Genomic DNA, 12,532 nt, shown 5'->3' with positions numbered 1-12,532 from the left:
ATTTGAGGTACCGGTCAACAACAATTTAACAATTACATTTTACATTTCAAGAAGTAGAGTTAAACAGGATGGAAAGAAAGAAAGACTAGTATAATACCGTTAAATTTAATGTTATCAATATATGTGGTTTTCTCATAAATGTCAAATGTTAATAATCGTTGTTTGAAAATCTTTGTTTCACCTACAGAAACTTGTTTAATTATATATCATGCACATATTTCAAAGTAGTTTAAAATATCTCTCATTTTATGGGCCATTGTGGAAGAGCACAACAATAAAACAAAAAATGAAAATAAAATTAAACAGCAGACATATAGTAAGTGATCTATTATTTTCCCTTTTGTTCTTTGACTATTTCTGTCATTATTAATATGAAATATTTTCAACTAAAATGTAAATAAACAAAAATGTATCCAGTGCCTCCATAGACAATATTTTGCATAAAGGTCCACAAATGCACAAACAGCAGATTTTTTATGTTCCAAAAAAAGATTTTTTTTTTTTTTATAAAATTTGCAGAATTCTGCCGAAACTATGAACCTGAACTTTAGTTTTTTTTCATATTCAAGATCTGATTTGTGATCTTATCATTAACAGCTTGAGTTTGAGGTTGATTAAACACAATTTGGTAACTCTTTCTATTAGGGCCATATTTATAATACATTAAAAGTGTATTCTTATGGCATTATAATTAATGCATAATGCATTATAAAAGACCTTATAATATGTTGTATCATCTCATAAATAATCATAACACCATTAAAAGACATACTTACATATTTGTGGTTATAACACAAAATGAACACCATATTAAATCTACTTCATTTACAATGGACTATACAATATCTTGACATTGTTTATTTAAGATCAGCACAGTACTACATCTTCTGAGTGGTTAGGTGCTGAGTGTTACATTTTATTTTGATGGTCCTCTTAGTTTATTGACTATAAACAACTTTGCAACTTCATGTCAACTAAATAATAGGTTTCTCTAATGACTGCTAGATGCCATGTAGGTGCAAAGTTACTTATCAACAGCTGTCTAAAGGGTACCAGAGGTTATCAAAATAATCAAACTGATATTAAAATAAAATGTTCAAAGCAAATATGTCATATTACGCATTCATCTGATCTGATATCTGATCTTATGGCTGTTTGAGAAAAAAAAAATATTACAATACATTAAAACTGTTCTTATGAATTTTTTTTTTTTTTTTTTTGATAATGCATTATGCATTCATTAAGAATACCCTTAAAGTGTATTATAAATATGGGCTTCATAGAAAGTGTTACCTACAATTTCAAAAACATACCACCTTGCAGCTCTGTTAGTCAGTAATTGTACAATTCAAATGAATTATGTTGATTAAATATAATTTATTCTCAGCCAGCTCCTCTGCATCATTGAATCTTATTCAGTCTGTTGAGTTCAGTGAAAAGCAAATTTTTTTTTTTTTTTTTTTATTTTTTTTTTTTTGCTTGTTCCACTAGTTAAAATTCATTATAAACATAGTTTCATTAGTTGGAAGAATATTTAAACCTGAAGCTCAGTCTATATTTTTCAGATGGGTGTAACAATGAAATCAACACCATGGACCAATTAGAACTTTTACTAAGTTAAGAATGCACAACCTGGCCTAACAAACATGTTGTGTTCTTGATGGCTAGTCTCTGAAATGATATGCTGTGCAGTGTGCATTTAGACTGACAATGAAAGTATAATAAGGAAAATAAGTTAAGGAACAGTTACATAAGCTCCTGTGTACTGCATGTGGCCTGTTGAAAACGGCACCATGACCTTTACAAAATTGTATGTGGGCGGCTTATCATCCTATCTAATTATTTAACTATAGTTGAGAAACATTATCAGACTCTAAAATACTTACTCTTTCCTTAGTATTTTTCTTCCTATTGAATCTTATTTCGATGCATGATGTTAATTTTCTGAACTGAATTAGAGCTTCTATTCCATTTTTCACAGCACACAAGAAAGTACATTACATACATATTATTAAGATTTTAGTTTTTTTTAGCACAGATATCATGTTGAATCATGCACTGTAAAAATGTTTTGACGGTTTACATAAAATCATACAACAATATGTGTGTGTGTGTGTGTGTGTGTGTGTGTGTGTGTGTGTGTGTGTGTGTGTGTGTGTGTGTGTGTGTGTGTGTGTGCGTGTGTATATGTATGTATATTGTCCATTCATCCATAGCAACTTTTTAACAGGTGACACAGTTAGCAGAGACTAATAGTCATTTACTCCTTTATCCTGTTTAGGTACCATGCCCTTTTTTTCCAAGCCACTGAACAGAGGCAAGCTTTTTGTTTCATGTTAAAGAAATTCATTTGATAATGTATGCCATAGATCTGTATGACATGAAAATCACAGTTAAAACATTTACCTCAGGGGAATGTTAAGCTTACACAGTAATTACTATCAGTGTCACCAGTGGACAGCTCAATCACTGCACGGAGACTTCAGCTGTGCTGTAATTTAACGCGCATCAACTCCATGTGTTTATACATGGACTGAGAAAAAAAAGCTATTATTATTCTAATATTAATGGAACAGCACACTTCCAATATACTGACACGAGAGCAGAAGCCCTTAGAATGGTAAACTTACGGAGAACAATGGAACGGACAGAAGCATCACAAAAGAACTTCTTACAGGCAATTTAAAACTTCTAAACCTCATTATGCATCAGCATTCTAAGCAATAACACAAGTCCCATCCTTTAAACACCAAGTTTGCTTCGAACTTTCCTCCTGACTGCAAGATAATTGCAAGCAACACTGCATTACATCAGTTGCTGTAGCAACACTCCATTAATCACATGTGCAAGAAGTTGTTTGTTGGTGGAGGAGCTGCCATATCTCTTTCCTCTCTTTGTGCTTGTTGTTTTGCATTGGTGTTGTACTTCTGCAGTTAGCTTAGAGCTGTGTTGATGATCATAATCTGTGGTCCTCAGATCTAGAACAAGGGTATGGAGATGTTCTTTTGTAAGCACTGCATCCGAGCCTTGAACCTTCCTGTCTTAATAAAAAGGATGGTAAATGTAGTCGTTTAAAAGCTCTATGTTGAGTAGCTACTAATTAAAATGTGTTTTTCTGTTGGAAGGAAAGCTTTTAGGATGCCAAAAATTGCCATTCCCCTCAAACACATTTACTTCAAACTAGACATATATGCTAACTTTTAAATCACCTACTGTGAAACTTATAACACCCAAAAGGCTTTAAAGCACAACAAAGCAGCCTTCTCGCATTTTGCAAGAAGCTCTTCCATATCTGGAGCAAAGCTCAGGCCATATTAAATGTCTTGAGGTGAGATATGCTCTAATCCCATGAGAGACCTTTCAGTAATCTATGGATTCGAGGAGCATGATAGGTTTATAGGTTTGAAGACCCTTTGAAATTCGAAGTACTTTTTTTTTTTTTTTTACTTTCTACTCAGCTGAAAGAACACAAACATTTAACCAGCCTTGCCAAGCACCTTGTTAGATGGACAACCAGCTTTCTCCAAAGCCTGACCATTTTAAAGTAGTCGAAAATCAGCCCTCTGACCACCATATGGAGATTTAAGATTAATTTAAGACCAGTGAACCATTTTAGGCTGGTTTAAGATGTTTTTTAAGCATTGCTGCAAGGTCATCAATTAAGTATGGCACCATAAAACATGAGGGGAAAAGAGTCTGTTTTGACATCACATTTTAGCAGCACTGATTAGCATCTGTGATGTTTCTTTCTAATATAAATAGTTTTTTAGCCTATCCACCTTATTTTTAACGTGAAAGTAAGCCATCTTCTGTAAATGTGTGAGACTTCTGGTTCATTAGTCGCTGGAGGGAAATAACGGCTGCGTCCAAAAGCTCTAAAATGCTGCCTTCGGAGGCAGCATTCCACGGCAGGAAGGCATCAGGTCACGTCCGAATCCAAATTCTGCTTCCTGTCTCCGGAGGTATCTTCTTCTGATCAAATTTTGAAGGCAGCATAGATGTAGCCTATCCTTCACTGCCTTTGATATCCCACAATCCTCTGCGTTCCATTCCGTGATGGTTGAGCTGAAAAATAAAGATGGTGGTCAGTTTGTGTGTAAATGTACATTTCTAACTAACTTTTTGCACTTTTGATGTTATTTCTAGTGAGAAATCAGTATTATAGTAATTAAATATTAATTTATCACCAAAAGTCGTTCTATTTTGTTGTAGATCATTAAACCGTTATGCTGCCTCAGAAGCCTGAGGTGCCTTTGCTTTTTATCACTTAATTAAGCACCATAATTAAATTGTAGATTTAGGGGATGGTGGTGCTGCTGTACCTTACTGTAGTAAAGAATGCAACTTTCACATGCATCTAACCGAAATTAATGGTGCAAATCCATTTTTGACACTTAAAAAACTGTACATTCCTAAATGAGTCCAAATTTCTGGTATTCACTTTAATTTCTCAGGTAGCCTAATATCTGAATTGATGTGCGTAAGTGCTTATCTATAGTGTGTAGTAAAGTTGGGATGCAACTTTACTCAAGCATTTGTCCTCAAGTCATATCAAGCAGCCTACTCCTAAAGCAATAAGCCCCAAGAACCCATGGTTTACAGAGAATTTATAACAGTTTAGCGGTGTTGTTAGGCACAATGTGGACCCCCTCAGCTATTATAAATTCACTGTAAACCACGCCTTCACAGGGCTTATTGCTTTTATAAAACAGTTATTCCACATGCATACCAAGGTTTCACAAAATAAAACAAAGCAAATAAAATGTAATGATGTTAATAAAACATTATTCTTCAGCCAAACAATGTGGTTCTTCAGAAATAGTTATGATTGCAACCATATATATGTAAACAACAAACAACCAACAAAGTGGTTGCCAAGCAACATGCAGAAACAAAGAAGTGTATGTTGTAGAGTAAATTTCAACTGTGAACATGGCTCAATCAATCAGAATCAAGGTGCCCGCATAGTTCCAATAAACTTAATAACCTGTAAGCTGATCCTTTATAACCTTGTAACTCCACTTGAGCTTAGATTTTGGCAAAATGTTAATAATATAATGTGACCATATATAATGCCAAAATATCAAATTTGACAAGTGTGTAATTATTTTAAAAAAATTAAACATTTTTCCTTTCCTGAAATTTTTTACAATCAGAATAATACAGCATCATGATACACTCTATTAGCTATGTCTTTTAGATATTAAAGTTTTAGAAGAACAAAACCATTCAACTTTAAAACTATTGGCTTTACATCAAGTCAGCTGTCACTTTATTTTGGCACGAGGCCCTGTGCTGTCGCACACTTGGCACAGCACTTAAGATGGTTCTGCCAAGAAATTAAGTTGCACAACATCCGAAATGTACCTGAATAATATACCTCCACAATATTTTAATCTGTTTTCCTACAAGAGAAAGACTTTAAATGCATGTATTTGCTAAAATGAAAAATTGTTCATTATCAGCTAAATGTGTCATAATTAATGGGTAGATCATTCTGGTACTTAAACATACTATATGTGTAATATCTCTGTCTGTTACATTTTTATATTTTTTTATTTATTTGCTTATCCATTTGTTGTGTCCAGATTGCCTAAAAATGCATGACCATGCCATTAGCAGTGCTGCATGTTGGGCTGTTCAGGTGAGGCTCACGACAGGCTCTCAGATGCTAATGGTGCACAAATGGGTTATTTGGAAAATTAAATGTGAATAGCGTGAGCTTCCATGTATGATGTTCACAGCGGTCACACAGGTGAAGAGAAGGTGCAAATGTTTAATGTAACATATATTCCCAAAGTCATCACAAATCCACATGCAGACTCAGAAAGGAGAGAAATAGGAAAAATGAATAGCAAACAAAAAATAAAATGCCTTGACATTAAATTTTGATAAAAGTAAATGTCGAAGCAATAAACTCCAGCTTAGTTTTTGCCAAGAGGTTACTCAGGATGTACTGTACAAACATAACAAAGGCTTAAAAAAATATCTACTGGGAATTTCAATATAAGGAGAGATAAATTAAGCATAAACAATACAAATTTTGAAAATATGTAGGTTGAAATCAAGGTTTGTTTTTTTTTTTTTTTTTTTTTTTGAAAAAAAAAAAATAGCTTCTACTTAGTGCACCCTTAATTTATATTCTAGTCTTGGTCAAGACCCACTGAAGTGTGTCTCAGTGCTCTGATAAGAATCTTACATGAACACCACACTTGAGCTTTTTCGGATAATTTGCTCACAAACTCTTTTGCCTGGAGAGAACGGACACAGAGTTTCTCAACAGAAAAACACGCTAATCTGTCATCATGTCAACCACACAGAAACTCCCGCTAATGCAGTGTCTGTCCTTTCATAAAGACCCGACACCAGTCCAGTCGATTTAGCCACAGAAAAATGGAGTAAATCCGTCCCTACAAGATTTTCCTACAAGATAGAAACCAGTCTTGCAATGCCTCGGATCAAAGTAAATGATCTCTTTTCTTAGTGTGTTCTGGAATAATAATAATTAAAAAAAACACCATTGGCTGAAATGAAATGGCTCTTTCTTTCATCTTATGGTGCATGACTTCCATAAGAAAGAAAAATCACAAATGAGATCCCTTTAATGTTTAAATTGTTTCTCCAACAGCCATAAGATTAAACAAAGAACAAACAAAGAAAGCTTTTTCTTAAGTCTCACATTTTTCTTCTGAGAAAAAGACACATATCCTCCAAAGATTCACTCAATATTATCTCAAACTGCACTCAGAATTGTCATGTGATCAAAAGTCCGAGAGAAATTCAGAGTGCAGTGAGAGTTTTTGTCATGGGTGTGATTCCTAGGGAAGGCAAGAACTGATCAAATGTGAACTTTAAATGCTATATAAGCCACTTTAAGAGCATCCAAAGACATAAATGTAAAAATGTAAATGCATTCTTTTAAAATGAAGGTAGTACAGTATTATATATATTCTATTTCCTTGTTTGCCAAATGAAGTATGGAGACTGATGGCCATCTGGCTTATACTCATACACTGTGAAATGCATTAACACTCAACACCCTCTTAATCATCTCCTGTAATCAACCAGTGGAATATTGCTAATTATTATATTTTATTAAGGGGAAATCTATTTGCTGGTAACTATTTTAACTGTAACCGATATACAGTTGTTATAATTTAATTATTTTTTATTTTATTACTATTATTATCTCTATTTTAAATAAAAATCATACATTTTGGGGGAAAAAATAGAAAATGTCAGTGTAAGCATGTTGTTGTTGTTTTGTTTGTTTGTTTGTTTGCTATTTTGCTTATAGTTTACTAGTTATTTACTTTACTCTTTTACTTAGTTATAATAATGGATGCTTCTGGCATTTTTTCTTTTCTTTTTAAAGTCAACTTTTCTCCAGGTATTGGGAACAATTTGTCTAGCTACTGTCAGATCAGGTAGTTCTAGATGACGGTTCATGTGATGGGAAGAACAGTTGTCTGGAAGTTGGGTTCAGTATGTTCTCGGTAATCAGATTTTAGATAGCTGGAGTTATTTCACTGGTTCATCCAGAACTTATAAAATTACATTTGATGGGAAAACGGCAACCACAAGGATATATCTGAATATTTTCCCCCCTTTATTTTATTGTGAGAATGGAGTTTTGAAAATACTGGTAACTGGGTTTTTTTAAAACTTAATACTGCTCGCCATCTAGTGGTAAAACATGATTAGTGACGGGTGCACAGCAAATATTACTGCAAATGTTTGTTGTCGGTCTGTTTGTTTTTGACCAATGCATGTTTAGTATTTTCATCTAATGGAAAGATCAACAGGACATGAGATCTTATTAAAGTTACATTGCTCGTACAGAGTTTACGTTTACTTGGCATTAGAATGATTTCTGAGGTTCATGTGACACTCAAGACTGGAGTATAGCTGCTGAAAATTCAGCTTTGCCATCAGGAATTAATTACATTTTGAAATATATTCCAATAGAATATTTCACAATACTACTGATTTTACTGTATTTTTTTTTACCATTTCACAATTTGTTTTTGAACTGCAGCATTAGTGAGCATTGAAGACCTCTTTAAAAAACATTTTCAAAACTTACAAACCCCAGACTTTTAATCAATGGTGAATGACAGTTTTCACTTGTGCTGAGCACTCAAACACAAGCACTGATTTTACACTCTTCATGGGCCTTGTGTCTCACTTATTCTTAATCTGATTTTCAACATTTGTCATTGTAGTCAGTAGATATTTTCCAGCTTTTTTGGTTGTGTGATCTCAATGAGAAAAGAGACTCTGCAGGAGACTCTTTAGCTGGATGAGCACACTGATTTCACACAATAAACAGTAAAGGTTAAGACCTTCTGGCTATTTTTGGCCTCCTTTTTCCTCATACCTTAGGGTGTGTTTAAGAACCTCCCAATTTAATCTACAGAAAAACATAAATAAATGGGTGCTTTAACAGTACATGTGCTTGTGTACCAGATTTTTACAAACAAACATACTGTTAGCTGCAGACTGAAAACATTAGCTATAAAGTCATCTCTGATCTGAACTGGTGTTTTTTGATTCAGATTGAATATTTTTTTTCCACACAAGCATTTCACATATTTGTCCCAGGAAGTGACATGCATGAAGGTGGGTATGCATGAAACAATTTTGCGAACTGCATCTTTATGAGTGTCAGATAAGTAATCACATGGGCCTTACACTCCCAGTGTACTGTGTGGGATATAAAGACCTCTAATTTCTCATGAAGTGTTTGAGGAAATGTGAGTGTATTAGGAAGTTACAGGAAATGTTAAATAGTAACTCAAGGCATAAAGCTCACTTCTGTAATGAAGAAGCTGACTCACTCCACATACGTATGTTTCTAGGGATTGAAGGCTGACAATACAAAAACACAGATAACACTTGATAAGACAACCACATGTCTCTGAATGTCTGGTCTGGTGATGACTGTGTGGATCCACAATACTGCATCCACACACACTCAAAGACAGAAAAATATCCTGAAGGGAAAGTAAGGGATCAACAATACTTGGTAAGTTAAAATTTATGTAAAATATCTTATGTTGAAACCTATTGAAATGTGTATGTTAGTGACAGAGACTTATATAAAAAAAACTATCATAGGCTATATAATTGATTTATTTGTACATGGTACCAAATATGGCTCTATATTTATTTGGGTGTTTACTATGGTATCATTGAAAAACATATTATTATTATTATTAGTAGTAGTAGTAATAATTTTTTTTTTTTTTTTAACCAAATACAGCCACAGTTTATTGATAGCACATCAGCTTGTCTTTATGTTCTGCACTAATTTCTTCTAATAGCCTATTTAAACCATGACCGAATCTCTATTTTAGAACAAATATCGTAAGAGACACGTTATCACTTGTACAGTACTGCTTCGTATTTTTTATTAGTGTCATATTTTTCACTGGCATGTATTTTTTTCTGTGTCTTTACGAAATTCATATTCCAATAAGGGCCACTTGTGGCCATTAAGCTGTGTTTTTAGCTTATATATCAATTATATATCAAACTATTATATATCAAACTATATTACTATCTGATACCATCAACACATCAATGTACCATGATAACTGCACAGTGTGTTTTTAAGTTTATATTTTATGTTCTGTATTTTTCAATTATATACTTATATACAATTATAATATATATATACATATATATAGATATATATATATATATATATATATATATATATATATATACTGTGATATAAGGCTACCTTTATTCATTAAATAAACAAGATAAATGTACATACAAAATTTTTCACTTCTCTGTATTAGTTCTCAAGAAACAAGAGAAAGCAATGGTGGGTCTGGAAATGAATTCAATTGACTGTCTTCCAATTGATGACTACATAAAGACTTATTATCTGCCAGTGATGTACAGCATCATTTCTGTAGTCGGAATTGTGGGAAACTTCCTGGTGATTATCATTTACCTGGTAAAACTCAGGCCTTGGAAGAGCAGCAGCATTATAATGGTGAACCTTGCAGTAGCTGATCTGCTGTATGCATTGAGTTTACCTGTGCTGGTCCAGTTTTACGGTACTTCAAACTGGACCTTGGGAGAGTTAATGTGCCGTTTCATCCGCTTCTGCTTCTACTACAACCTCTATGGCAGTATCCTCTTCCTAACCTGCCTCAGCATCTTCCGTTATATTGCAGTGGTGCACCCGCTGAAGGCTGCTGAGATCCGGAGGAAAAGATGGGCCATCTTGGCTTGTCTGGCAATTTGGGTCTTTTCCTTGGTGGAGATCAGCCCGATGCTGGGGATGATTACTGTACAGCAGAAGGAAAACATGACAACATGCCTTGACTTCGCCAGTAATGATCCACAGGTGGTCTGGTGGTATGGTTGGATACTCACAGTGTTTGGATATGTGTTTCCATTGCTGGTGGTGTGCTGGAGCTACACTCACATTGCAGGCTCTCTGGGCAGCAGCATATCCAGAAACAGGCCGAGTCGTTCCCGAGTTCGCATGTTGTCCATTCTGATTCTGGTCGTGTTTGTGCTTTGCTTCTTGCCATACCATATCATGCGTTTACTGAGGGTGGATAGCCTGCGAAGACCTGGCGTGTCATGCATGCAAAGGAGAGGCATCCATGCAGCATACATATTGTCACGACCCATAGCTGGCCTCAACACCTTCTTCAACCTGGCACTGTATACACTGGCAGGAGACAAGTTTCAGCAGGCTTTCTGGAGCTTTGTGCACAGGAAGAAGCACAAAAGCAGCACTATATTTGTAATCCACTCTCCAAACAACATCAAAGAAAGACCTCATGAGGATCTGAAAACAGGAACATTGTGCCATTTTAAAACTTTTTTTATTTTAATATATTTTGAAATGTAATTTATTCCAGTCATGGCAAAGCCGAATTCCAGTCACATAATGCTTTAAAAAATATTTTAATAAGCTGATTAGGAAACATTTATTGTAATTACCAATTTACCTTTATGTTTGAGATTATCTGATGAATGGCAAGTTCAAAAGAACAACATTTATTTTAAAACTAAATCTTATAACAATTAAGATGTAATGATGTTTGTAACATTATCAATGGCTTTACTGTCACTTTTAATCAATTTAATGTATCCTTGCTGGGGGGAAAAGGCTTAATTTTTTTGAAAAGAAAAATCTTACTGATTCCAAACTTTGAACAGTTGTATATTACAATATTATTGTATTATTGTATATTAATATATGTATATTAATACTGGTATAATTTTACAGACTTGTACAAAATGTAAAATAGTGGGTAATGGCATTTTAATTAATGTATTCTGTATTATTGCTGCTTTGTTCTGTACTGTGAACATTATAAAAAAAAAAAGTTTAAATGAATTAGTGTCAAACAATTATTAAGTTGACATAAAACTATTATTATATATATCTAAATTATAAAAAAAATAAACACACAAAAAACTACAACTATAACTAAAAATTTATTTGAAATATTTCATCTAGAAATTATTCTGGGTCATTTGGGTCAGATGCTTTTGTATACATTTAAAGTTTCTCCACTCATCCATGAGACTTCATCAGTCTTGGAAAATCTTATTCTCCAGCCATTTAAGGAAATCTAACATCATCTGTTAATACTGCACATTAGTTATTGACATTGTTGTTGGCATAACAAACAATAAAATCATTTTTATTTCCTGTTATCACACAGTAACCAAAAAAAAATAAAAACATATCTGCACCAAAACCATACTCTGGCACTAATGCAGATGTCTTTTTTACTCTACTTTTTCTACTTTGTTACTTGAGTAACAAAGACATAACAATCTTTCAGTGAAAAAGCTATTTCAAGTGTTCTGATTATTGAAAATTATATTTCTGAGGACATAATTAGGATATGTCATTACTGTGATATGGAAAATGGTTTTCAGGTAACCGGTGGATGAATCAGTCATTGTCTTATAATATGACATCGTTTCATGCTAAATTACCAGAAATGCGTCATTGTGGAATGTAATTTTGTAGTGCAGGTTGATTCCTGATGACCTTTCTCTAGACGGTCACTCCGACTGTTTCTGTTAAAGGTGTGCTAAATTATGGTTTCCAGTTATGAGTTTTTCAGCGACCAGCTCCATTTTAGACATACACAAAAATCACATGTGTATTCGTTACCCATGATTAAGATATTCTACCACCAATAGTACTTTGGTAAAGTGAGTATTCGGCTGGTCAGTAGTGGAGAGCACCATTGTACAGAATAAAACAACTTTTTTTTAGGAGTCATCATCTCATGTAAGTGGGCATTATTTAAAAAATGCTTAGTTGTATAACTTTTTAAAAAGGTAAATACTTTAATGGAATGTAAAATGATTTAAATAAAATTAGTCAATTAGTCAAAAATCTGAACCGTGCAGTTGTTTGTGTTAAGATCAAAACACATTTTATGAGCAATCAATGCAATTTTCAAGGCGTTCACACACTTACAGTATTCTTACTGTAACCCTGTCTAAAGAATAGGAAACAGTAAAACATTGGTGG

At 33.7% G+C, this 12,532-nt stretch overlaps 1 protein-coding gene across 1 annotated transcript; it reads left to right on the top strand.

The window, feature by feature from the left end:
- Window positions 1–9,843: 9,843 nt before the first annotated feature.
- Window positions 9,844–11,088, top strand: LOC109107793 (2-oxoglutarate receptor 1-like). The gene has a single exon (XM_019120992.2). The coding sequence runs from the start codon at window positions 9,848–9,850 to the stop codon at window positions 10,880–10,882; it is 1,035 nt and encodes a 344-aa protein (XP_018976537.2). The 5' UTR covers window positions 9,844–9,847; the 3' UTR covers window positions 10,883–11,088.
- The last annotated feature ends 1,444 nt before the right edge of the window (window positions 11,089–12,532 follow it).

The sequence above is a fragment of the Cyprinus carpio genome, chromosome B9 (genome assembly GCF_018340385.1).
Source record: "Cyprinus carpio isolate SPL01 chromosome B9, ASM1834038v1, whole genome shotgun sequence".
NCBI classification, from domain to species: Eukaryota; Metazoa; Chordata; class Actinopteri; order Cypriniformes; family Cyprinidae; genus Cyprinus; species Cyprinus carpio.
The sequence above is the reverse complement of the archived record's forward strand: the minus strand, read 5'-3'. Positions and strand labels throughout refer to the sequence as shown.

Bases quoted from the DNA above. Each gene is read 5' to 3' on its own strand.
- LOC109107793 (XM_019120992.2), top strand. From the start codon at position 9,848: ATGAATTCAATTGACTGTCTTCCAATTGATGACTACATAAAGACTTAT.